General features: G+C 39.5%; 1 protein-coding gene across 4 annotated transcripts in view; it reads left to right on the forward strand.

Moving 5' to 3' along the window:
* RTN1 (reticulon 1) overlaps positions 1-25703 on the forward strand; it is a 239981-nt gene extending 214278 nt beyond the window's left edge. For all 4 annotated transcript variants that reach the window (XM_079914444.1, XM_079914445.1, XM_079914446.1 and 1 more), the window contains 6 exons: positions 6964-7171; positions 9719-9857; positions 11308-11377; positions 11885-11931; positions 12017-12075; positions 24535-25703. In XM_079914444.1, coding sequence (XP_079770570.1) covers positions 6964-7171; positions 9719-9857; positions 11308-11377; positions 11885-11931; positions 12017-12075; positions 24535-24577 — 566 coding nt within the window. In that variant the 3' untranslated portion in view covers positions 24578-25703. The remainder of the gene's footprint in view (positions 1-6963; positions 7172-9718; positions 9858-11307; positions 11378-11884; positions 11932-12016; positions 12076-24534) is intronic.
* The last annotated feature ends 1842 nt before the right edge of the window (positions 25704-27545 follow it).

A 27545-nucleotide genomic window follows, 5' to 3' on the forward strand; every position in this document is an offset into this window, starting at 1 on the left:
AAATGGTAAATCCTTCATGAGTATAAACGTAGTTTATGCCATCAGTCTAATCTGAAGGATAGTCATTAGAAGAACATGTTTGCTTTTGTCTCCCACGGAATAAAAGTCCCAGAGATTGTTGCTAGCCGTGGCTTTGGCAATAAAATCCTCCATTTCTCATTGTTCTGCCAAAGCTGATTAGAGTAGAAGATCGTCTGTGTGGGTTAAATGCTGTGCTCTTTTACTCTCTACACAGAGCACCAGGCTTAACATATATTCCCTTTCAGAACATCCACAGAATTACTTAACCGTCTAGAAAATAATGTTGGCATTTTTCTCTTGACAGTCAGATGGGCTGCATTTAAAAGATGTGAAGGAAGGACCTAGAAAATGGAATCACTGCAAGAGTCTTATCTACAAAAGTGCCTTCTAGCAATTTCCTCTCTGGGCTCAGGGCTCCTGGATTACCTTTTAAATTTTTACCTTATGTAGGAGACTGTTTCATGGCAAATGAAACTTATGGATTAGTTGACCAGAACATGTCATCTTTGAAGGTCTCTCTGTATGTTTAAAGTATTTTATTACATCTATTTCCATTATGTTTCTCTAGTTTGATGGCAAAATGAGGGAATAAAGTAGAAAAAGTTACTACTATTATTGTTAACTTTTTGTACTGATATTTTATTTGCCTAACAAAAATCAGAGTAATGGACTTTTCTATCACTGCTTTAGACACTGAGTTGTAAAGAACTGAGGGTTTTCTAGCCTTGTAATCCTTTTCACAAGGTAGTAAATTATTGGAGGCTTGCTGAAAAGTAAACATAAAAGTCAAAGCATATCATTTTTCAGCACTTCTTTTGATGAAATGCTGGTATCATTTGTGAACAGGAATTTCACACATTTTCTTTTCTGACTTGGCCTTTGAAAAAGTAGCATTAATTTGTCACATAGCAAGTGGTGCAATGCTGCCTGAAATCTTTTTTGGACCAAGATGAAATATAAATAAATACATTTAAGAATATGGTGCAGTAATGTAGATAATTGTGCACAATTTATTGCCATTTTATATATTACCCACATTTTGCCTTATAAATAAAATATGAATAGCTGCACCACTGTCTTTTCAATTCATACATTTTTGGTATACTTTCTGAATGCTAGAGTCACTATTGGATCATTTAATTCAATACATTTAAAATAATGTCCCAATCCAAAAAACTTTAGACTGCAGCAAAGGGCTTTCTTTCTAGAAACTTGACATTGAATTTTATTTCCATTTAGGTATTAATTCAAACCTTGGATCACCTCTTCTATTTTATTCTATTCTTGCCTGGATTATGGAAATAAGAGTAGCACTGATTTCAGCATTTGAGATTAGGATTCTTCAAATCTGCCAAATCTTGCCAGTGCACCCCGCTAAGTCAGCCCCAGGCAGGCTGCAGAGTGTGCTCCCACATGTGGTTTGGGGACAAGGATGAGCTCAGCAAGCCCAGTCTATTTATTAGATTGATAGAACATACGGATCTCCCATTTCATTGCATTGCTCCTTGGTTTTTAGCAAAGTAATTTAATTTTTATAATTGGCAAAGCAATACAGTAATTTACCTGTCCCAGTGAGTATGCTTAGTGAATGTGTACTCAGCTGTTTAAACTCTCACCTAGCCTTCCTGTATTAGGAGGATATTGAAAGAGACAAGCTATCTACTGCTGTATCCAAAGGCTACTTGTGATAATTTGCCGCAGTTACAGAGATACTTATGTTTTTACTTGGATTCTAAGGAAGCTTTATTCAAATACCCATTTTTCTGGACCAGATACTATAAAGCTTCCTACACAAGTTTACATCACTCTAAGCAAAATTAAAATGTGAAAAATCAGCATTTATACAGCAGCTTGGGAACACAGAAACTCTCTTCTGTGATCACACTTCATCACTTCCTACCCTTCCCACTGAATCATCAGGGCTTCAGGCTGTTTGCCGGCACTCGGGCCACACACAGCCCTTGCCATTCTCCCAATGCGTTAGTTCCCAAAGGTCTTCACTGCTTGTCATTCCCAGCCTGAGCCCAAGGTTGTTCATTTCAATTCTGTCCTTTTGGATCTTTGACTCCTCTAACCATGCCAGTTCACAAATCTGGGCCAGCCCCACAATCCACAGATCAGAACGCCCAACCTCTAACCCTGTTGATTGGATCCACAGAGATCCTTGACTTTAACCAATCCTCTTTACTTCCTGGAAGCCCTTTTATTAATTTCTTTTTGAGTCCTACTGTATTTTTCTAGATCAGCGCTGTCCAATAGAAATATAATGTGAACCACATATGTAATTAAAAATTTTCTAGTGGTCACATTAAAAAGTAAAAAGAGGGCTTCCCTGGTGGCGCAGTGGTTAAGAATCCGCCTGCCAATGCAGGAGACATGGGTTTGAGCCCTGGTCCGGGAAGATACCACATGCCGCGGAGCAACTAAGCCCGTGCGCCGCAACTACTGAGCCTGCGCTCTAGAGCCCAAGAGCCACAACTACTGAGCCCGCGTGCCACAACTACTGAAGCGCGTGTACCTAGAGCCTGTGCTTCGCAACAAGAGAAGCCAGCGCAACAAGCAGCCCAAGCACCACAACAAAGAGTAACCCCCGCTTGCCGCAACTAGAGAGAAGCCCACGCACAGCAACAAAGACCCAATGCAGCCAAAAATAAATAAATTTATTTAAAAAAATAAGTAAAAAGAAACAGGTAGAATTACTTTTGATAATACACTGTATTTAATCCAGCATATCTAGAGTATTAGCCTTTCAACAACAGAAAATCAATATAAAAAGCATTAATGAGATACTTTTTTACGTCCTTTTTTGTACTAAGTCTGAAATCTGACATGTACTTTACACTTGCAATATGTTTTAATTGAGACTAGCCACATTGCAAGTGCTCAGTAGCTACTGTGACTCATCACTACTATATTGAACAGCGCAGGTCTGGACCTCTCCTAATCTCTTCAAGCTCTACTCCTATTCTCCTCAGTCTCAGGGGGACCTCATGACTCATTTTCCAGGGAAAACTTGAATAAATCTACCCCGAGCCACTTGATATTATACCCTATCCACCTCAACATATATCTGTAGCCACACCAATACTTTGACGAAATGTTTCTCCATCCTTCCCCACCCTGTCATTCTTTTTCCTTCTTTGAAAAGAAAGAGCTGTGACTGATCCCATCCTTCCCCACCTTCTCTGAGACTTTGCTCAAACAAATATCTTCTCTTTTCGGGGATCTTCACTCCTCCCTTTTCACTAACATTCCCAGGTTTGCTCAACCTTAAGATTTGCTTGTTGCTACTCCCAAAACTACCATTTTCTTTTCCATCTTCTTTATTACTTTGAACTTCCCACCACTGACCCAAACCTTTACAGTAGGGCTTCCATCCTCACCAGCACCTAACACCACTCTCCCCCCAGTTCTGAGTGACTCCCCAGTCTTCAAAACCAGTGGTCCTTTCTCATTTCCCTCATTGCATCTACCGCATTCCACGCTGTAGCCTACCCCTTCTGAAAGGTTCCTTCTTCTTTACTGCCAACCCCTTTCTTCTGGAAGTTTCCTTCTTCTTGACTGCCCTAACCAACACTCTTGTGGGACCCTTTCTAATACCCAGACGGGACTCCTTTTACAGCTTTACTCAATCCTTTGAATCCTTAACTATGGTTCATCCCTTATTACATCTGTTAGTTTCTCCTCTCTTGGAGGTTTTCTCTACTTTCATGGCTTCAATCATCATTTCTACTCAGAATACACCCAAATGTAAATATTCAACCCTCTTAGCTAAATGCCATTCCTGCACTTCCAATTCTTTACTGTACATATCCATCTGAATATCACATGGATATTACTGTCCGTTTTAACTCAGGGCTACTGTGACAAAGCCTATAAAAAGAAATCATTTTATTTCCAAGCCTCTAAAAAATTAATAAGTATTGTGTGTAATTGTCAGTTACATCTCATTTGTGATCCCTGTCCCATCTCTGCCCCAGGCTGTGTCAAGATGCCCTGCTTGATGTCATCACAGCAGAACCTGGAGGTATAAAAACAAGTGTTAGCTTTTTCCCAAACCAGTTCTCCCTCAGATTTCCTATTTTTGTCAGTGATATTAATCACTCTGTCACCCAGCTTTGAAATGTTGCTTTCACCCTTAATTAGTTCTTCCTCCTTTCTCCCACAGCTAATTAGTCACCATTCTTGTCAACTAATCCTTCATAATATTTCCCTGTATCCACCCCATCTCCTTAACAAATTGTTAGCCACATTCTCAAACCATCCCACAACCTCTTTCATCAATTCCAGTACTGTCCCTTCTTTGAACTCAACTTTTGCCACCTCTGACAACACAAGGTATATTGGCATTGATGCAGCATTAAAAAAAAAAAAAAAGAATGTTCAGTCTTCCCATCTAGATCTTAAGTTAACATAAAAGCAGGAACAAAATGTTATGACCTCTTCATTCCTGTGTTTACTAAATAAACAGATGACCAATAACTGTTTACTGTTGATAATGACTTGATTGCCCTTACCAAAAAAAAAATCACTATAAATATCTAGCTCTGGAAGCAGATTGAAATATAATCAAGTTGCCCCAAATTAATTTTGCATACTTTGGGGGACAGTTAACATTCAACCACATAACATGCGAGAGGCAACTGGGTTTTTTTTTGTTTTGTTTTTGTTTTTGCGGTACGCGGGCCTCTCACTGTTGTGGCCTCTCCCGTTGCAGAGCATGGGCTCCGGACGCGCAGGCTCAGCAGCCATGGCTCACGGGCCCAGCTGCTCCGCGGCATGTGGGATCTTCCTGGACCGGGGTACGAACCCGTGTCCCCTGTATCGGCAGGTGGACTCTCAACCACTGTGCCACCAGGGAAGCCCAGCAACATTTTTTGAAAACATCAAACTTAGGGTTTGATCTTGTTTCTCCTATTAAATAGTCAGTATGCGAGTTTCTTAACTTCTAGTTTCCTTGCCTGTTATACACCTGTGTAATGGAGTTTATTGTGAGGTTTAAATGAACTAATATCTGAAAGTGCTTTGAACATTTCAGAATCTGTAAGTAGAGAATCATGTCACAAAGTACCCAGAATCAACATCCATTGATGTTTTAAGATACAACTTTTGTTGACTTCCCAATTAGAAACCTCCAGCAATTTTATCAAGTTGATTGAAAGACCTGTTGTGTAATTACCCTACACCAAACTAACGTTACTTAGTTAACAGTTAATGTTCTATGCCCACAGCTTCTTCTAGTGAAGCCCCTACCTGTGCCTGCCATTCTTGGGCTTTTTGAACAGGGGTCCAAAGATTCAGAAGGTTTTTTCTAGAGGCCACATCATTTTTAACAGGTGTTATGCAATTTGTTAAGTGGGGATTCACTTGAACATAGTAAATTCTGTCTCCTCTTTGCCTGAAAACTACTTGCAGTGTCTCCGTGCCCCTTTACATCATCTCAGATGGGTAAGCCTACCATCCCTAGCACTGTGTACCCCCATAGCACAGATCATGCTGTCTTATAATGTGTTTATTTCTAAACGTGTCTGCCATGGGAATCTGTGGGCATCATAAAACAGAAGATTACAATTTATTTATTTACATATGTTTTCTTTTTTAAACAGTTCATTTATTTTGATATACCTGGCACTTAGCACAAAGCATGGCACTTAGTACTTGCTCAATAAATACTGAATAAATGAGCAAATGTGGAAGAGGTAACACTGCAGGTGATGGTGATGTTTTAGTCTCCTTTTTATTCTCCTTCCCCACTCCCCTACACTTAACAGAATAAATACTAAGAGGCTCCTAGCCCACAGGGGCCTTTAGGCCTGCTGGTCTAGACTTAGGCCTAGGCTTACCTCAATTTGTTGTCTCCAGAGCCACTCACACCCAGGGGGGAGCAAGGCTTCTGTGGAGATCCCTTCTTCTCCCACTTCTGTCATCTACCCTCAGGGGCCCAGGGGTTTCTTGTGTCATGTCTTCCCAAAGATTACTCTTCTCTGCCTGAAAAGAAAGAAACCATTTGTTACTTGCCTAATTGAAGAATAAATTTGCATACATTCTTCAACAAGTCTTCTATGCTTTTTTCATAATCTAGTGACTGGAATATTTAAAATATTTCCATTTTGTATCATATTTGAAGCACCATGGCTTTATTCTTTTGAATTTAATTTTTTGTTTCTGAGTTGAAAGAGGCAAATAACTGAATGATAGGTGTGATGTAGATTTTAAAGCTTGGATTCCAGATTTTTTAAGTCACAAGAATGTAAGTGAACAAATCATATGATTACAAAATGGTTTAATCCAAATTCCAGGTATTCTTGAGAAAGCTACTAACCCTCCAGTTTTACACATTTTAGAGGCAGACCATATCTCTATTCAGAAGCCTTTGGCATTAGCTGGGGTCTCCCAGACCTGCTGCCATGCTTCTGAAGGTTCCACTTCTCCAGAACCTCTGTTTTCCTTGTTGCTGCCCCTTGTCAGCAGCAGGGCCATGTGTACGACTGATGTGCTCATCTACGGGCCACCATTGAGACACTGAATTGTAAGCAGGGCATCAAGATGCGTACAATCAATGCCATCCAAAAGAAGCAAACAGGTACTTCACAGAGTCCTCTGAATTTTCAATCTTGTTTCAAAGTCACATAATTAAGGCCACTGTACAGATGTAGCCCACTGAGATTCACTCAGAGAGATATTGTCACTGGAGGTTCAACAGCCTATTCTTATCTGTGAATTTACTGATTGACCTCAGGGATAGAAAAGATTCTTCCAAAGCAAAATGGGATGACAGTAAGTGCTCTGGGAATAGCGCTGTGTCTGTTCATCTGTGTTTAGGAATCCAAAAGCTGGTGAGAACCTGTAGCAACTGTGGCTTTGCAGAAGGGGCTGCAACAGCTCCCCCAGTGGTACTGCCAGTGTTAACTGGTGTGTGTTATGTGTGTCTCCTCCCTACAGCTATTGACCTGCTGTACTGGAGGGACATCAAGCAGACGGGGATAGTGTTTGGGAGCTTCCTGCTGCTACTCTTCTCCCTGACCCAGTTCAGCGTTGTGAGTGTCGTGGCCTACCTGGCCCTTGCTGCGCTCTCAGCCACCATCAGTTTCCGCATCTACAAGTCTGTTTTACAAGCTGTGCAGAAAACCGACGAGGGTCACCCTTTCAAGTGAGTGCCCCCACCAGACCAGCCCTTGCCCCACCTCTCACGTGGCTCTTTCGTCTGCCTCTATTTCAGCTCCTGTGCACTATGGGTTGTGCTTCTCTGACACCTAACAGGCCTCATAGAGTCTCCTTTAATGCTCTCTCTCTTTTAATACCTAATGTTTCTGTTAAATTTCTAAAACAAACTCATTTATCTCTATTCTAACCTTTACTGATTTATTAGTAGTAATAAAGTAACCCTTTATTACTACTAATTAAATATTTATCTTTAATTTAAATTTATATAATTTATATAATATAAATTCTTGTGTGTTAATTTATGAAATGTGAAAACATTAAATTTATATTTAATATTAATTTTATATTATTACTAATAATAATCATAATTCATTATATGTATACAATGTTTTATAGTTTGAAGTGTTTCAACAATTATTCCTCCCAACTCTCTGAAGAAGGCAGAACATTATAATCCCTATTCACAGATGGAAAAACAGAGGTTCTAAGAAGTAAAGTGACTTGCCCAAAGTCACATGGCAGTAAATAGCACAGAGCCAGGACTGGAGTGTTTGGATTTTTATTTCTCTGCTCTTTCCAGAAGTTTAAAATCAAAGGGCCAAACTTCTGAGGGATGCAAGGTTCGTGAACAGTATTATGCACCCTCTTCCATATTTTTATACAGGGGAAGTCTTACTAGAATGAACACTGAAGAGGAGGATTTTTTTAAGGCAGTGTATTAAGAGGATATATGAAATGTGGCAGAGGGAGATGTTAGCACTTCCAGCTGCATGCTCCCTAACTCCACCCCAATTTAGTTGTGAGTATAGCTTGTAAGCCCCAGGTATTTTAGCACTGACTGTCAGAGTCACCCCCTCACCTGGTGCTGGCCCCAGAGTGCAGGCCCCACTACAGGTGTCCTCACCTCCTGGAACTGACGGATATTTCTGCATCCCGAATGAGACCTGTAGATACTGCTGCATGATGGCTTCTGAGCCAGCCCCAGTAATTCACTGGGGATGCCTCTGAATCCTTCCTGGCTCACCCTCACCAGTCAGCTGAATCAAGGTGTCAGGGCACCAGGCTCTTAAAAGAGGGAAAAGACTCCTGTGTTATGGGGCCTTGTTGACAAAAGGGAAAATGCCATGTTTCAGACTTCTCTTCCCAGCCTCTGGTTCCTGGCCTCAGTGTCAAACATAGTTACAGTCTGATCTTTCTCACCCTTGGGATGTATTTGGCCTTCTTCTAATGCAGAGTTAATGGGTTTTCTGGGCCATAACTTGGTTACACATGTTCCCATCCCAAAAGTGGGAAGAATGGAGAAGTGGAGTGTTATTTTACCAGGGTGAACACTATGCCTACTTCAGTGACCCTAGCCTGTGACCAGTATCCACACTGTTAGAGTCCTGCCCTGCCCCAGCCCCTATCCTTAGCCATCTGAGAGAGGCTGGTTTCTGCCATGTTCTTGGATCCAAGCCTGTCAAGTTACACTGAGAACTCATCTCTCACTTCTCTTATTTCTTCTGTAACTACCCAGTTGTAGGACCAAGAGTCCAACTGTAATTAGCTCAACTACTTTATCTTCCATTAGGAGACATTTAAAATGTAAAACACCCCTTTGGCTGAATTGTTTTTATCAGCAAAAGGAATATATAACTCAGTACATTTTGAATCAAAACATATTATCTAGACAAATCAGTTTTTCTATTTTTTTCTAAAAAGCCAAGCATATAAACATAAATTCTCTAAAACTCAAGCCAAATTCTGTTTTACTCTTTTCTTCTCAATCCTCAGAGTTAGGTGAGCACTTTAAAAACTCTAGAAATATCCTCAAAATAGACAACATCGTAGAGTGGGGGAAGGAGAGAGAGAGGATGGGCCTGGGGAAGGGGGGAAATGGCCAAAGCAGGAGGATGGATTGATTTTTATATACTTGAAGAGTTTATCTACCCAAGAGTTCAAATTAACCATTTGAACAAATGGAAAATGCAATTACTAAAAATACCATTCTTACTAGAACCAGTGAGCATTTTAATATGGTGCAGCTCCTTGCATTTTCAGAGTTCTCTAGATAAAACCTGAAAGTACTTTCCAGAATTTAAATATGAAATCTTAGAGTTTTGATGACAGATAATAATTGGCAGCTAGGATTTTCAGATATCTCAGTTATTTAAAAAGACAATTCATCTTCATGCAGCCAAGAAGAAAGGAAGACTTTCACAATTGCCTGGTGGGCCAGAGATATACAGAGAATTCAGCAAATGAGCTGGTTTGGATTGACTTTTCTCTGTTCTCAGCCAGTTGCTCTGAATTATCAGCTCACACTGTAATGTTGCCTATGGGAGACAGAAGCAGTCAGAGTGCCCCACTAAGTGCCGTGATTCCTGTGTTCCCCAATGCACTGGCTGTGTGTGTGTGTGGTGCCCTGTAGCCTTCTGGCTGGCATGAATCCTTCAGGATGACCGGGCTGTTATCCTCAGGGTTGGAAAAGGAAAACTTCGCTGTTTCAGGATTCCCTTTGATGGAGTTCTCTGTGGGGGTCCTTTGTTGACAGGGCCTACTTGGAGCTTGAGATCACGCTGTCTCAGGAGCAGATTCAGAAGTACACAGACTGCCTGCAATTCTATGTGAACAACACGCTTAAAGAACTGAGAAGGCTCTTCCTTGTCCAGGACCTGGTGGATTCCTTAAAAGTACGATTGCTTAAGATGTTCCGTTTGACGGTCTTGGTTTTATTTTCCCTAACGGTGTACCATTATAAACTGCGACACAATGGAGAATAAAATAACAAGTGCTAATTATATTCTAGAGTCAGCAAATCTCCAGCTGTACAGTACCATGGAGCTCATCCAGTCTAATCCCCTCATTTTACAGATGCTGGAACTATGGTTCAGAGAGATTAAGATACTTGCCTGAGGTTGCCAAGTGAGTCACTGATAGAGCTGGGATCAAACCCAGGTCACACAGCTTCTAGTTCTGTACTTTTTACAATATCCCAGGTTGCTTCTCCTTACCATTTTCAATTCCTCAATTTCCTAAAATTATTTTAAAAATAAAAATCTAGTTTAGGGAATGTAAAAAATATATATGCTTTTCCTTTGAAATGCTGGACTCTGCTAATAATAAGACATGTGGGCTATGAGACTGAACCCCTGAGGGTAGAGGACTTTGGGCACTTGGGTGTTATTCCTGGTGCCATCATTGAACTCATCAGGTTTCTTTGAACAAGCTGCTATGACCACCCCGTGGCTTACATGTAAAACCGAAGTCAATCAATCATGATTCAACAGGGCCATGAGCAGAGGGGTGGGAGCCCAGGCAAGGATGTTTTGAGTTCCCCGTTCCCCGAGAGCACTTTGTACACACCAGGGAGGGGTCTCCCGTGGGCTGCTCCATAACTGAGGAAGAAAGAGCAGAAGGAAAGTGAGTGATGAGGCCTTAACCCTCAAGGTGCTTTACTGGAATAATGTCTTGGCAGGTAACGACTAAAAAAGAGATAGCAGGGCGATTTTAATTACTTACCATAGGGCTTTTAAGGTGACATTTCTCTTGACGTTTGTAATGTAAAAATTGTGGGCTAGAATGGGGATCAGCAAACCTTATCTATAAAGGGCCATATAGTAAATATTTAAGGCTTTGCAGGCTACACAGTCTTTGTTGCAGCTACTCAACTTTGCCATTATAGCAAGAAAGCAGCCAAAGACAATATGTAAATGAATGACTGTGGCTGTGTGCTAATAAAACATTGTTTATGAATACTGAAAATTGAATTTCATATCATTTTCACATATCACAAAATGTTATTCCTGTTTTGATTTTCTTTGACTATTACAAAATGTAAAATCCATTCTTAACTTGTGGGCCCATACAAAAACAGGCAATGGCCAGTTTGCTGACCCCTGCCCTAGATTATTATTTCATTGAGTCCTTCAAATCTTACAACAGAGAGATCCAAAGCGTTCGGAGAGAAGTAAAGACAGGATCCTCTTTCAGTAATTCTGTGATGAGCTTTAAATGCTCTTACATTTTCTATTGAAACCATGACGTAGTTTGCCTCAAGTTTTAATCTAAAAAAGTCAATGAAATGAGACTCTTATCTGTCACGATGGTTTTAGAAGCTCTGATCATCATTTCATTCTTTAGTTTGCAGTCCTGATGTGGCTCCTGACTTACGTTGGCGCTCTCTTCAATGGCTTGACCCTGCTGCTCATGGGTAAGGACAGACAAGTATGTTATGTCTCCCCTCACACGTTCTGTGAGCATAAAGCTTCCTAGGCTGTTAGCCATTAGCTTACTTGGATGGATTCCTAGCAACAAATGCCAGATTCTGAGTCCAAAGCATTTCCCCGACCATCATAGTTCAGTTAAAGAGTATAATGTATATTACATAGTAATAATGAATTTCTTAATCTGAAGTTTTCTTCAACTGTAACTGGTTTTATTTGGCTTCAAATATATATCTGCTTCAATGGCATTTATGTGTAGAAGTTCATTTTCTTCTTAGGAGGTCATTCCCTCATTCCAGGAATAATGACTTAATATCCATGAAGGCTTCAGCATATTTTTGTTTTCCTTATGAACTAGTCCTGCCATCTTTTAGCTAGAATGCTGGCTACTGCAAATAATGTCATAATATCACATGACTATATAAAAATGTATCTATAAGCTTATTCTTACTGACAACTCTCAATTTTAATACTATATTTGTTTTTCATCCCAGCTGTGGTTTCAATGTTTACTCTACCTGTAGTGTATGTTAAGCACCAGGTAAGTTCTATGTAGTGTCAAACATTCATGTTAAGTTTTGACCTTGTGAACCTTGGATGTACTCATGATTTCTTCCTCTTTGTAGGCACAGATTGACCAATATCTGGGACTTGTGAGGACTCACATAAATGCTGTTGTGGCAAAGTAAGTTACATAGTGCAATTTATAAAAAGGAGAGACCACCTTAGGCAGGCGTTTGACTGGATTAGATAGGAATAATAAAAGGATAAGAAAATAATAGGTTGATTTATGATCATTCACTTATTTGAGGCTTATATTCACACCCTTCCTAATTATGTTATTTCGTAAATTAAGTATGAATTTTAAAACTTCCAATTAAACAAAACTTTCAGTGGTTTATTTCAGGTATAATGAAATGAATTTTAATGAATGAATGATATTAAGCTCTATCTGGGCACTGGCTCATGTCCAGGAATAAGATGGGTTGGAGGAAAGAAAGAAGCCTGATAGCCTGATTCAGGATAGTGAAATTAATTTATAACAGTTTGATCAAAATAAAAACAATTAAGTTAACATTTTCAATTTCTAAACAGTAAATATCACTAACTTTTTAAACCATTGAAATTATTTTTTAAACTTTTTTTTTTTTTTTTTTCGCGGTACGCGGGCCTCTCACTGCTGTGGCCTCTCCCGCTGCGGAGCACAGGCTCCGGATGCACAGGCTCAGTGACCATGGCTCATGGGCCCACCTGCTCCGCGGCCAGTGGGATCTTCCTGGACCGGGGCACGAACCCGTGTCCCCTGCATCGGCAGGCAGACTCTCAACCACTGCGCCACCAGGGAAGCCCAAAACTTTTTTTAATCTTTAGAACTTTTGTTACATTTTAAATTACACCATTTCAACTCAACAAGTGTGTGTGTTTTCTTATTTTATTAACAGCATTGCTTTCCAAACCTGAGTCTTAAATAGACTCTACTTTATGGCTACTTTATATATTAGGAGATAAAGCTTCCAGTTATAAGTACCTACAGTTAATATGGTCATTAACTTAGTAGTTTTCCTTAATTCTTAAATTAGTGTTTTTAGATATGTCTTCATCTAAAATGATAGTTTTTATGTTGTCCTTATTACTCAAGATTTTGTTTTAATCAAAAGCTGACCTAGGCTTCAACTACAAATACATGTCTCAAAAAACTAGACTTTCTCTCTAGTAATCTTAGAATCATGTGGCTAGACCTAGGTGATGGTCAGAATTCAAGGAAAGTATTTTACATAGTAAAAGATGTATAAAACAAAACAAATAAGAAAAAAACAAGCAATTTAAAGTTCCTCTGCTATTTGATTTGCATATCATCAGTTACAGTTCTCTCCTAAAGTATATAAAGATTTTTGTTTTTTACTGTGTATTGTTTATATTCTTCCTCTTAAATTCATGGTGAATTTGGATCTGTATCAGATCTGTAGCACATTTCAAAATGCCTGAAATTATCAACTTGGACACAAATGCAACTAATACCTAATGAAAATCAACAAATTGAGGATATTCATTACTTTGTACTAAGAAATGGCAGCATGGTATAATGTGAAACTTGGTTTACTAAACCTGGGGAACCTGTTAAAAATATGAATTTCCAAACTGTACAACAGGCTTATGGAAATAGAACTCCTAGAATAAGGGTCCTGTAATCTATGTTTTAATGAACTCCCTAGGTGCCTTTTTGGCAGTTAGAACTGTGTTTAGGAACTACAGCAAAGAACACCAGAATAGGAGCTTGGAAACTGGAAGATAGAAGCTTCAGTGCTCAGTCGTCCAATACTTAGTTTGAGGATCTTGAACAAATCACATCTCTTAATTTTTTATTTGACTGATTGGTTGCTTGCTTCCAAAAAAAGACACACTTATTATTTTATGGGAACTACGTGTAACAGGCACAGAGTATAAAGAGGAATGAGATGATCCTATCCTAGCAGAGCTCTCAGCCTTTAGGTGCAGACAAAACTGTAAAGACAAAACTGTAAAGAAATAACTATAAGACAGTATAAGGATGACAATAGAGTTGCATAAAATATTAAAATGAGGGAGATAAGGAAACTACTGGTCTTACCTGGAGGGGATAACGAAGAGCTACTAAAATGAGGGCCCTTGCCAGCATGGTCAGGTTCTGCTGCAGACTTCTCTCTGTGTCCTCACATGGCAGAAGTGGAAGGAAGCTAAGAACTAAAAGAGAAACTGGGGAAGTTACGTAGTTCTTGTTACCAGAAAGGAGGAAACAGCAGTTCTTCAAAAGAATCTGTTTTGCCTGACACTAAATTTTGAAGGAGATTTCTTGGTGGGATCTTACCTCTAAGGCTCCTTCAACCTCTGAAATTCTGATTCCATGCTAGAATAACTCCACCAAAAGAACTCACACCCTTTTAGTGAAACGGTTAAGAACATGATCTTTGGAATCAGACTAGTTTGAGTCCATTTCTGGCATTTTTCAGCTATATAAGTTCATTATGCATGTTATTTGACTCCCTGAGCTTGTTTCCTTATCTATACATTGAAAAGATAACATCTATAAACTACTCTTACTTGGACATAGGAAGCACTCAATAAATATTCAATGATCATGATCATGATCATCCTCCTCCTACCGCTTAGAGATCAGTTCACGAGAGATGTGGAGGACAGTCCCAGACTGGGTCAGGAGACCTTGGTGCCCCTCCCTTCTCTATACTGAGTGGATGATGAACCTGTCCAGGTCATTTAACCTTCCTGTGTCTCAGTTTTCCAGCTCTGAAGGCTGACAAATTTAAAAAGGTAAAATAAATATTTTAGAGGAAATTAAATCTTTAAATAACTGAAAACTTAATAAGAAATCTGCCTCAAGTGAATACAACTCTCCACGTCCAGGTGAGTTGTATTCTAGGATGGTAAAACAGTCTAAAATTGGGCAAGAGCTGTCCTGATTTTCAAATGAGAAAAACAGATTCTAGAAATTACCTTTTGATGAATCGAATGCCTACTTTCAAGCAAAGTTCCAGAATGAATTAGTAAAAATGTAGGTAAATACTCAGATCGTTCTGTGATCACTAAACTGAGGGATCATACAGCTTGCTCTAGCCAGCAAGAATTTGGATTTCAGAAGGAGTACTAGAAAAGTCTTCCTGGTGTCCTTGAGGAGAAAATGGAGATGTACGGTCCAGGTGATAGCACAACTGGTAGAGTTCTAGAAGGTTGAAATAGTAGACCCTAGGGATGTTCATTAATCCATCAAATATCCGTCTGGGCAAGGTGCAGTAATGTGACAGAGGACTCTGCCCTTGACTCCACGACTTTCCATCTCAGTATTTCACATGACTATGTGAAGACAAATGAAATATACTCATCAGAGTTCTAGGTGACACATAGCTTAGAGCAAAAGCACATTCAGAAGACCGCAAAACTCAATATTCAAAATGAATCAAGTGATCTTGAATAATGTAGAATTGTGAACTGAAATTAATAAAATGAAACTGACAGGGAAAGCAAAGTTTTATATTTAGGAAAGTCAACTTTGCAAATATAGAATGGGAAGAAGGGAAGATGAGATAGGGTACAACAGTAGCTGTGTAAAAAATACCCGAGGGGGTTTAATTGATGAATTGATCACAGCCAAATATGAGTCAATAATGTACTGAGGCATATTTTTAAAAATCTATGCAAGTTTAGATGTTATTAATAGAAGTATAAATCAAAATCAAAAGAGGCCATAGTTGTTTCATATTCCATATTGTCATTCCATATCTGTGTTAAATTTCAGAGTCTGACATATTAAGAGCTGCAGTTATATACTGGAGTAATGTCAGAAAGATGACCGGGTATTGAACTATTGGAAATCTGACAGTAATGGCGAGTGACAGCCCAGCTTCACAGGGGATGATTACTCTGGAAAAGAGATAACTTTAACCTCTTTTTTTTTTTTTTTTTTGCGGTACGCGGGCCTCTCACTGTTGTGGCCTCTCCCGTTGCGGAGCACAGGCTCCGGACGCGCAGGCTCAGAGGCCATGGCTCACGGGCCCAGCCGCTCCGCGGCATGTGGGATCTTCCCGGACCGGGGCACGAACCCGTGTCCCCTGCATCGGCAGGCGGACGCTCAACCACTGCGCCACCAGGGAAACCCAAGAGATAACTTTAAAAGAACACAATAGCTATCCTCAAATATTTGGAGGTCTAACATTGTGAAAGAAGTAGTCTTCCTTTTTTTCTCTAACGAACTGTGAATGGAAAGTCCAGAAGGTCTGAGATTTGAATGAAACGTGAGGGAAAACCGTACCAATTAGAGTTGTTCAACAATGAAACCATTCGCCTCATGAAACAGTGAGCTCACTGACACTCATTCAGGTATTCACATAAAAGTTAGTTGACCATTGTTACAAATGTGGTAAAAAGGACTTCCACAATGGGAGAAGAGTAGAATTAGTTAACACCTAGTCTACTGTGGTATTCCAAAGCATTTCAAAACTAAAACATATATCTTGCACAATTTTTTTCTAATTTTTGAATTTTATTTTATTTTTATACAGCAGGTTCTTATTAGTTATCTATTTTATACATATTGGTGTATACATGTCAATCCCAATCTCCCAGTTCATCCCACTACCCCCATCACCCCTGCTACTTTCCCCCCTTGGTGTCCATACATTTGTTCTCTACATCTGTGTCTCTATTTCTGCCCTGCAGACTGGCTCATCTGAACCATTTTTCTAGGTTCCACATACATGCGTTAATGTACGATATTTGTTTTTCTCTTTCTGACTTACTTTGTATGACAGGCTCTAGATCCATCCACGTCTCTACAAATGACCCAATTTCATTCCTTTTTATGGCTGAGTAATATTCCATTGTATATATGTACCACATCTTCTTTATCCATTCGTCTGTCGATGGGCATTTAGGTTGCTTCCATGACCTGGCCATTGTGAATAGTGCTGCAATGAACATTGGGGTGCATGTGTCTTTTTGAATTATGATTTTCTCTGGGTATATGCCCAGTAGTGGGATTACTGGGTCATATGGTAATTCTATTTTTAGGTTTTAAAGGAACCTCCATACTGTTCTCCATAGTGGCTGTATCAATTTACATTCTCACCAACAGAGCAAGAGGGTTCCCGTTTCTCCACACCCTCTCCAGCGTTTGTTGTTTGCAGATTTTCTGATGATGCCCATTCTAACTGGTGTGAGGTGATACCTCATTGAGTTTTGATTTTCATTTCTCTAATAATTAGTGATGTTGAGCAGCTTTTCATGTACTTCTTGGCCATCTATATTTCTTCTTTGGAGAAATGTCTGTTTAGGTCTTCTGCCCATTTTTGGATTCAGTTGTTTGTTTTTGTAATATTGAGCTGCAAGAGCTGTTTATATATATTTTGAAGATTAATCATTTGTCTGTTGATATACTTGCAAATATTTTCTCCCATTCTGAGGGTTGTCTTTTCATCTTGTTTATGGTTTCTTTTGCTGTGCAAAAGCTTTGAAGTTTCATTAGGTCCCATTTGTTTATTTTTGTTTTTATTTCCATTACTCTAGGAGATGGATCAAAAAAGATCTTGCTGTGATTTATGTCAAAGAGTGTTCTTCCTATGTTTTCCTCTGAGAGTTTTATAGTGTTCAGTCTTACATTTAGGTCTCTAATCCATTTTGAGTTTATTTTTGTGTAAGGTGTTAGGGAGTGTTCTAATTTCATTCTTTTACATGTAGCTGTCCAGTTTTCCCAGCACCACTTATTGAAGAGACTGTCTTTTCTCCATTGTATATCCTTGCTTCCTTTGTCATAGATTAGTTGACCATAGGTGCGTGGGTTTATCTCTGGGCTTTCTATCCTGTTCAATTGATCTATGTTTCTGTTTTTGTGCCAGTACAATATTGTCTCGATTACTGTAGCTTTCTAGTACAGTCTGAAGTCAGGGAGTCTGATTCCTCCTGCTCCGTTTTTTTCCCTCAAGACTGCTTTGGCTATTCGGGGTCTTTGTGTCTCCATATAAATTTTTAGATTTTTTGTTCTAGTTCTGTAAAAAAAATGCCAGTGGTAGTTTGATAGGGATTGCACTGAATCTGTAGATTGCTTTGGGTAGTATAGTCATTTTCACAATATTGATTCTTCCAATCCAAGAACATGGTATATCTCTCCATCTGTTTGTGTCATCTTTAATTTCTTTCATCAGTGTCTTATAGTTTTCTGAGTACAAGTCTTTTACCTCCCTTGGTAAGTTTATTCCTAGGTATTTTATCTTTTCGTTGCAATGGTGAATGGGATTGTTTCCTTAATTTCTCTTTCAGATCTTTTCTTGGTAGTGTATAGGGATGCAAGAGATTTCTGTGCATTAATTTTGTATCCTGCAGTGTTACCAAATTCATTGATTAGCTCTAGTAGTTTTCTCCTGGCATCTTTAGGATTATCTATGTATAGTATCGTGTCATCTGCACACAGTGACAGTTTTACTTCTTCTTTCCAATTGGTATTCCTTTTATTTCTTTTTCCTCTCTGATTGCCGTGGCTAGGACTTCCAAAACCATGTTGAATAATAGTGGCAGGAATGCACATCCTTGTCTTGTTCCTGATCTTAGAGGAAATACTTTCAGTTTTTCACCATTGAGAATGATGTTGTCTGTGGGTTTGTCATATGGCCTTTATTATGATGAGGTAGGTTCCCTCTATGCCTACTTTCTGGAGAGTTTTTATCATAAATGGGTGTTGAATTTTGTCAAAAGCTTTTTCTGCATCTATTGAGATGATCATATGGTTTTTATTCTTCAATTTGTTAATATGGTATATCACATTGATTGATTTGCATATACTGAAGAATCCTTGCATCCCTGGGATAAATCCCACTTGATCATGGTGTATGATCCTTTTAATGTGTATTGGATTCTGTTTGCTAGTATTTTGTTGAGGATTTTTGCATCTATATTCATCAGTAATATTGCTCTGTAATTTTCTTTTTTTTGTAGTATTTTTGTCTGGTTTTGGTATCAGGGTGATGGTGGCCTCATAGAATGAATTTGGGAATGTTCCTTCCTCTGCAATTTTTTGGAGAGTTTGAGAAGGATGGGTGTTAGCTCTTCTCTAAAAGTTTGATAGAATTCACCTGTGAAGCCATCTGGTCCTGAATGTCTGTTTGTTGTAAGATTTTTAATCACAGTTTCAATTTCATTCCTTGTGATTGGTCTGTTCATATTTTTTATTTATTCCTGGTTCAGTCTTGGAAGGTTATACCTTTCTAAGAATTTGTCCACTTCTTCCAGGTTATCCATTTTATTGGCCTAGAGTTGCTTGTAGTAGTCTCTTAGGATGCTTTGTATTTCTGTGGTGTCCATTGTAACTTCTCCTTTTTGTTTCTAATTTTATTGACTCGATTCCTCTCCCTTTTTTCTTGGTGAATCTGGCTAAAGGTTTATCAATTTTGTTTATCTTCTCAAAGAACCAGCTTTTAGTTTTATTGATCTTTGCTATTGTTTTCTTTGTCTCTATTTCATTTATTTCTGCTCTGATCTTTATGATTTCTTTCCTTCTACTAACTTTGGGTTTTGTTTGTTCTGCGTTCTCTAGTTCCTTTAGGTGTAAGGTTTGTTTGTTTATTTGAGATGTTTCTTGTTTCTTGAGGTAGGATTTTATTGCTATAAACTTCCCTCTTAGAACTGCTTTTTCTGCATCCCGTAGGTTTTGGATCATCGTGTTTTCGTTGTCATTTGTCTCTAGGTATTTTTTGATTTCCTCTTTGATTTCTTCAGTGATCTCTTGGTTATTTAGTAATGTATTGTTTAGCCTCCATGTGTTTGTGTTTTTTACGTTTTTTTCCTTGTAATTGATTTTTAATCTCATAGCGTTGTGGTCGGAAAAGATGCTTGATATGATTCCATTTTTCTTAAATTTACCAAGGCTTGATTTGTGACCCAAGATGTGATCTATCCTGGAGAGTGTCCTTTGTGCGCTTGAGAAGAAAGTGTAATCTGCTGTTTTGGGGTGGAATGTCCTATAAATGTCAATTAAATCTCTCTGCTGTTGTATCATTTAAAGCTTGTGTTTCCTTTTTAATTTTCTGTCTGGATGATCTCTCCGTTGGTGTAACTGAGGTGTTAAAGTCCCCCACTAGTATTGTGTTACTGTTGATTTACTCATTTATAGCTGTTAGCAGTTGCCTTATATATTGAGGTGCTCCTTTGTTGGGTGCATATATATTTATAATTGTTACATCTTCTTCTTGGATTGATTCCTTGATCATTATGTAGTGTCCTCCTTGTCTCTTATAACATTCTTTATTTTAAAGTCTGTTTTATCTGATATGAGTAGTATTTCTCCAGCTTTCTTTTGATTTCCATTTGCATGGAATATCTTTTTCTATCCCCTCACTTTCAGTCTGTATGTTTCCCCAGGTCTGAAGTGGGTCTCTTGTAGACAGCATATATATGGGTCTTGTTTTTGTATCTATTCAGTGAGTCTGTGTCTTTTGGTTGGAGCATTTAATCCATTCAGCTTTAAAAGGTAATTATCGATATGTATGTGCCTATGACCATTTTCTTAATTGTTTTGGGTTTGGTTTTTTTTTTTTTTTTAAATGTTGGGGGTAGGAGTTTATTAATTAATTTATTTATTTTTGCTGTGTTGCGTCTTTCGTTTCTGTGTGAGGACTTTCTCTAGTTGTGGCAAGCGGGGGCCACTCTTCATTGCGGTGCGCGGGCCTCTCACCATCGCGGCCTCTCTTGTTGGGGAGCACAGGCTTCAGACATGCAGGCTCAGTAGTTGTGGCTTACGGGCCCAGTTGCTCCGCGGCATGTGGGATCCTCCCAGACCAGGGCTCGAACTCGTGTCCCCTGCATTGGCAGGCAGATTCTCAACCACTGCGCCACCAGGGAGGCCCCTTGGGTTTGTTTTTGTAGCTCCTTTTCTTCTCTTGTGTTTCCCACTTAGAGAAGTTCCTTTAGCGTTTGTTGTAGTGCTGGTTTGGTGGTGCTGAATTCTCTTAGCTTTTGCTTGTCTGTAAAGCTTTTGATTTCTCTACTGAATGTGAATGTGACCCTTGCCACGTAGAGTAATCTTGGTTATAGGTTCTTCCCTTTCATCACTTTAAATATATTGTGCCACTCCCTTCTGGCTTGTAGAGTTTCTGCTGAGAAATCAGCTGTTAACCTTATGAGAGTTCCCTTGTATGTTATTTGTCATTTTTCCCTTGTTGCTTTCAATAATTTTTCTTTGTCTCTCATTTTTGTCAATTTGATTACTATGTGTCTTGCCGTGTTTCTCCTTGGGTTTATCCTTTATGGGACTCTCTGCGCTTCCTGGACTTGGGTGGCTATTTACTTTCCCATGTTAGGGAAGTTTTTGACTATAATCTCTTCAAATATTTTCTCTGGTCCTTTCTCTCTGTCTTCTTCTGGGACCCCTGTAATGCGAATGTTGTTGCGTTTAATGTTGTCCCAGGGGTCTCTTAGGTTGTCTTTATTTCTTTTCATTCTTTTTTCTTTATTCTGTTGCATGGCAGTGAATTTCACCATTCTGTCGTCCAGATCACTTATCCGTTCTTCTGCCCCAGTTATTCTGCTATTGATTCCTTCTAGTGTATTTTTCATTTCAGTTATTGTATTGTTCATCTCTGTTTGTTTGTTCTTTAATTCTTCTAGGTCTTTATTAAACATTTCTTGCATCCTCAAAGATCCTCGATCTTTGCCTCCATTCTTTTTCTGAGGTCCTGTATCATCTTCACTATCATTATTCTGAATTCTTTTTCTGGAAGGTTGCCTATCTCCATTTCATTTAGTTGTTTTTCTGGGGTTTTATCTTGTTCCTTCATCTGGTAAAAACTCCTCTACCTTTTCATTTTTGTCTATCTTTCTGTGAATGTGGTTTTCCTTCCACAGGCTGCAGAATTGTAGTTCTTCTTGCTTCTGCTATCTGCCCTCTGGTGGATGAGGCTATCTAAGAGGCTTGTGCAAGCTTCCTGATGGGAGGGACTGGTGGTGGGTAGAGCTCTATATCTTAAACTTTTGAGAAGACCGACCTAAGATGTCTCTGTTGGAATGTTTCGCACTCTCTGCTGCGTTATCAGTTTCTGCCTGTACGTGCTTATTTCCGCAATCATAATTTCTCCAGTCTTCTGTCCTTGATATCTCTTTCATCTCTCCCCACCTCACTTCTATCAGGCCTTCACCCTGAGCACTGAAGTTGCTCTTTGTCAGGGACCCAGTGACTTCCATATTGCCATATCTTGCAGTCATCACTCCATCCTCATCCCTCTCAGTCTCTCAGATACTCTTCGTCACTACTGCTATCTTTGTTAAACACTAGTCTTGACTAGTGACACTGCTCGAGCCTCAGCTGCTTTCTCCCAGTGTCTTCTCTTGGCTCCTCCTTCTCTGGTTCACCTTTCATCCAGTCCTGTGGCCTCAAAGTTTATCTCTATGTCAAGGACTCCAAAACGTGTATCTCCACAAGTTTAGGTTTTTAAAAGTCAGCTTTACAAATATAGAATGGGAGGAGAGGGAGGTGAGGATGATATAGGGTACAACAGTACTGTGTATAAAAAAAATAGCTGGAGGGTTTTAATTGGTTAACTGTTCATAGCTAAATATGAGTCAGTGATGTGCTTGAGACATTTTTTTAAAAATCAATGCAAGTCTAGATGTTATGAATAGATGTATAAAGTCTAAATAAAGTCTAAATTTACTGAGGGACTTCCCTGGTGGTCCAGTGGTAAAGAATCCGCCTTACAATGCAGGGGATGCAGGTTCGATCCCTGGTCAGGGAACTAAGATCCCACATGCCACAGGGCAACTAAGTCCACGCCCCTCAACTGGAGAGCCTGTGTGCCACAAACTACAGAGCCCCACGCGCCCTGGAGCCTACATGCCAAAACTAGAGAGAAGCGTGCGCGGTGCAAGAAAAGATCCTGCATGCCTTAACGAAGATCCCACGTGCTGCAACTAAGACCTGATGCAGCCAAAAATAAATAAAAATAAATAAATAAATAATAAAAGTAAATCTAAAAAAGAAAGGTTTACTGAGAGCCAGGTCTATTCATCTGCTTATCTGATGTTTTCTCTTGAATGTCCCAAATACATTTCAAATTCAACGTGGCCAAACAGATCTTGCAGTTTCAGCCCAGAATTTATTTTTCCTTCAATTGTCACCATCTTGGTAAATGGCATTATCATTTACCTGGTTGCTCAGGCCAAAAATCAAAGAATCTTCCTTGATTATTCTCTTGTCTTTCTCTTGCCTGCGCATGCAATCCATCAACATGACAGGTGGGCTCTGTCAGCTCCATCTCCACACTAGATCCCCAGAGTGTTCACTTCACTCCATTTCCAATGCTCCAGTTCTATAACACCCAGGCCATTGCCATCTGGCACCTGGACTGCTATAGTTTCCCCCCATCCGTTATTTCTCTCACCTCTGTTTCCCCAGTTTTTTCACATAACCACCATCATGATCTTCTTTGGTCACATCATTCCTCTGCCTAAAATTCATCAATGGCTTCCCATCCACAGAATAGAATCTAAATTCCTTACCACTGCCTACAAGTTCCAACACCGTTGGGTTACCACCTGCCTCTCAGGCCTCCCCTGCTCGCTCCCCAAGCACACTGTTCTCTACTCTCCTTGCCTCCTAAGCTTGTCCTCACTTTGTGGCCTCTGCACTCCCTGCTTCCTCTTCCTGAAACACTTCACACCCAGATGTTTGCCTGGTGGCCCCTTTGGGCATCTGTTTCTTACATAAGTGGATTTAAAGTAGGCATCTCCCACCTTATCACTGCTGCCCCCTCACTGCCTATCATTCCGTCTTGTTTGGTTTTTTTTTAATAGCATTTATCACCATATGTACTTCTCTTGTTTGTCTACTTGTTTGTTTATGGCTCCTCAACCCCTAGGAGAATGAAAGCTCCATGAGAGCAGGACCTTCTCCCTTCTGTTCACTGAATTCCAGCATGTAGAAGGGTACTAGGACAGAGGAAGGTCTCAGTCAGACTCTGCATGGGGAGCTCATAAAGCTTTGATTTAATGAAACAAAATGCTTCCAGTATAAACCCACCCTAAAATAATACTGTGAGAATCGCAGAATTTTAGGGGCATTGGAGATGTCTAATTTGTACCTAATAAATACTCTAGGACCAGGAAAGCTCATTAGCTGGCCTATGTCACACAGCTAATTAGTAGAGAGTTGAAACTAGGATTCAGGTTTCTTAACTCTAGCTCTGGGCAGTTTACGCTGAGGGTGACCATACGTTTCTTTACCTGGAATCAGCCATGTTTATGCTTGTTGTCCTAGCGTAGTTAGTAACAGCACCCTCTTTCTCCTTCAGAAGTGTCCCAGATTGAGTGATAAATGGTCACCTAACTATATCACAGTTTCTATAATTCTGAAATAAATTGACCTCTTTGTCTACCTAAAAAGTTATAATTTAAGGAATATGGCTTCCTTGGGTCATTCATTATCTAATTTATACTTTCTTCTTATTGCTGCATAGAAATGTGTTTATAGACACTCATACATAAAAATTATATCTTTTGGAATATTAAGCGATTTGGTCACTTAGTTAATTAAAGCAACAACACATAATGATGTCATTAAATGATTTCATTAATAACACTTGTGATTTACCATCTTCTGATATTGTTTTTTTAGGATTCAGGCTAAAATCCCAGGCGCTAAAAGGCACACTGAGTAAATCAGTACCCCACCAGGGACTGGACACCAAGAGGAATGTCTGAAGTGGTAACAGCTCTGTCTTATATGTTACTATAAATTGATCGTTTCTCCCCCCCAGTATCATAATCTTAGAGACAAACTTTAAAACAGCTGTTTTTAGGCTGTTTCTGTACTCTTAGGGTATTTGAGTCACTGTGTCAAGCACTAAAGCATAGAGAAAAGTGTACTAGATGTGGTTTTTAATTTTGTGTTGCTAAAAAAAAGTGCATGATGGTGAGAACCCAACTTATCTTTCCTTCGTCGGTGTTCTTCTCTCTGCAATGCTTCTGTAGCTTCTCATGTTCCCTGTGGCTAGGCCTTTCCTGCCCAGTGCACTGATGCAATAGTGGAAATCGCTTATATGTCCTTGGGTTGTTGCTTGGATTAATCTTTAATAACAATATATAGACTTGTAGATCGATGTTTAAGTGTTTTTCCAACACACACAACATAAAAATAAAAACAAGTCGACCGTACTTAGGATAATCAGTTTTGTATAAATTAAAATAATTAAATAAACAAATAAACCCAAAACAAACATGCAGTACTTTTGTTGTGTGAGACTGACGGGCTGATTTACATGTATGGTAACTAAAAAGTACCAGCATGTTAACTTTATTACAATTTGTATTACTTTCTCTGTAGTTCCTAATGGACTTAATTATGGACTCTGGATATTTGCACTTATGTACTTGATACTGAATGCATAAATAAATGTTACTAAATGTAGAAACTTCTCCCTCTCTTCTCATGATCTCACCAGAAAATGCAAAAGCTCTAAGAAATAAATCTCCCGTGAACGTGCTGGGAAGGCTGAGGCCAAGTGCTCACTTTACTACTGTGTCCAGGACCACACAGTCCAACTCCAAAGTAGTATATGGCTCCTTTGGGTTATTAATAGAAATCACTGGAGACTGGTAAAACTGGAAAACACCCTTAATATTGTACTCTGTGGGGTTTATGCAGATAATTTAAATAGTTTTTTTAAAACTTGAAAGTTATATAAATCCTTTCATAAACTTCTTATAATAATATGCAACACAATATTGTCATAAAACAATTATAATTGCTATGAACTCACTGTTTTGGTAATTATTTATGGAACACCTTCTGTGTGCCAAGCACTCAGAACAGGGCTGTGAATAAGAGAGATAGTCATTCCTGCCCTCACCAAGCTAAGTCTTCTAAGGATTGTTCACTACTTTTTGCAGAAGTCCAATTGCCTATGTTATTTCACTGTTAAAGTCAAAAGTCAAAGATGATGAGGTAGAAGTGGATGAAAGTGATAGCAATAGGAGAAATAAAAATTAGAGAAAAAAGGATAGTTACTTAAAAAAAGCTGCCTTTGACCAGTTTTGGACTTGGATTCAATAAGTACTCATGGAGTTACCCTTCTGTGCAAAGTATTGTGATGACAACATAGCTAACTAACTAGACACTGTGCCAACAGCCAAGACGGGGGGTGATGGGAGATGGCTATGTGGAAATGCTCACTAAGTAAAAGGCAGCATGAAATAAGAGCTGCAGTGTAAGACTAGAGCAACAGAGAAGGATTCTCAGAGGTGGACTTTGGGGCTGGGTTCTGATTTGGCTTTTTCCAGAGGGAGAAGGTTCATCCCAGTATGAAGAAAGAACATGGACTAAGGTGCTAAGACATGGAGGCACATGGCATATGCAGAGAACAGTGAGTAATATGCTGAATTGTGCTGTAAAGTGCTTGGGTGGGAATGTAGTGCCAGGCAAGGCTGAAAGGGTGGGTTGAACCACACTAAAAAGAAACTTGAATGTTAAGGATTTTGTGCTCTATTTTTTAGATCTCAGAGAGATGCATAGACACAATGAGGATATATGTTACTGGAGATTAGAAGAATATAGGAGATAATTGTGACATAACTAACAGCAGACAGGTGACAAATGAACGACAAGGCTTCTACTAAGGCAGCTGAGAATACAAAGGATATATTCATCTGTCCCTGATCCTCTGTATCAACCCAGCATGCCTAGCACCCACTGTGCACAGAGGAGCCACTAAGAGAGATGACGTGGAGGGGGATGGGACTGGAGTTGGTGATTGACTACATGTGGGAGTTCAAGACCAAGGCTGACCCTGAGAGTGAGTGCCTCCTTAAATTCTGCACCCTAGGCAGCTTGCTCGCCTCACCCTAGCCCCAGCTCTGTCAGAGACTAGCTGATCAGCAGAGTGCAATACCATTTTTCAGGTTAGAAAGCCCAGAAGAGCTTGTCTGGGGAAGGAAGATAATAAGCTTGGTTTGGTGCTTGCTATTTTTTATGGTTACTAGGTTAGAAGAGAAGTGTGTGTGTGTGTGTGTGTGTGTGTGTGTGTGTGTATGTGTGTGTGTGTGTGTTTCAGTGTACAACCTTTGAGATAAAGTTTCTTCTAAATGGCTTTATTGTGTCAAATTAACCTTCTACAAGGTCTGCATGTGCAGCATTTGCCTCCCTCCGGAGAGCCCAGAATTCCTTTCATAAGCAGCTGCTCATTCAGAGGATCTAATGAGGAATTCTGTTTGCTAGCAGTGGTGAAGAAAGTTTCCTGAGGAAACTCCAGCCTGACAAAATGATAGGTATGGATGCAGAATTTTAACAGATGGAACACAGGGCACATATGATCCTGCTTTTACAGGAAGCATCAGTCAGAGTGATATTTGAGATGATGGAAATAATGTGAGGATCCAATGCCCAGGTAAGAAGCAGACCAAGGATAGAGCCCTCAGGGACAAAGAGTGAGTGAGGTTATCCTGAAACTAGCAAACAGTAGAAGATTCTTATAGCCTACACATGAGTTAAGCAAACAGGGGGTGAGTAGGTGAAGAAGCTGTGGTATATTTTATGGATGATTTCAGGAAAAAGGGAGTAGGATAGTTGTATATTCTCTGCTCTTTCCCCACCTATATCAGTTTCCTTGTATTGCCCTAACAAAGTACCAA

The sequence above is a fragment of the Stenella coeruleoalba genome, assembly GCF_951394435.1.
Source record: "Stenella coeruleoalba genome assembly, chromosome: 2".
NCBI classification, from domain to species: domain Eukaryota; kingdom Metazoa; phylum Chordata; class Mammalia; order Artiodactyla; family Delphinidae; genus Stenella; species Stenella coeruleoalba.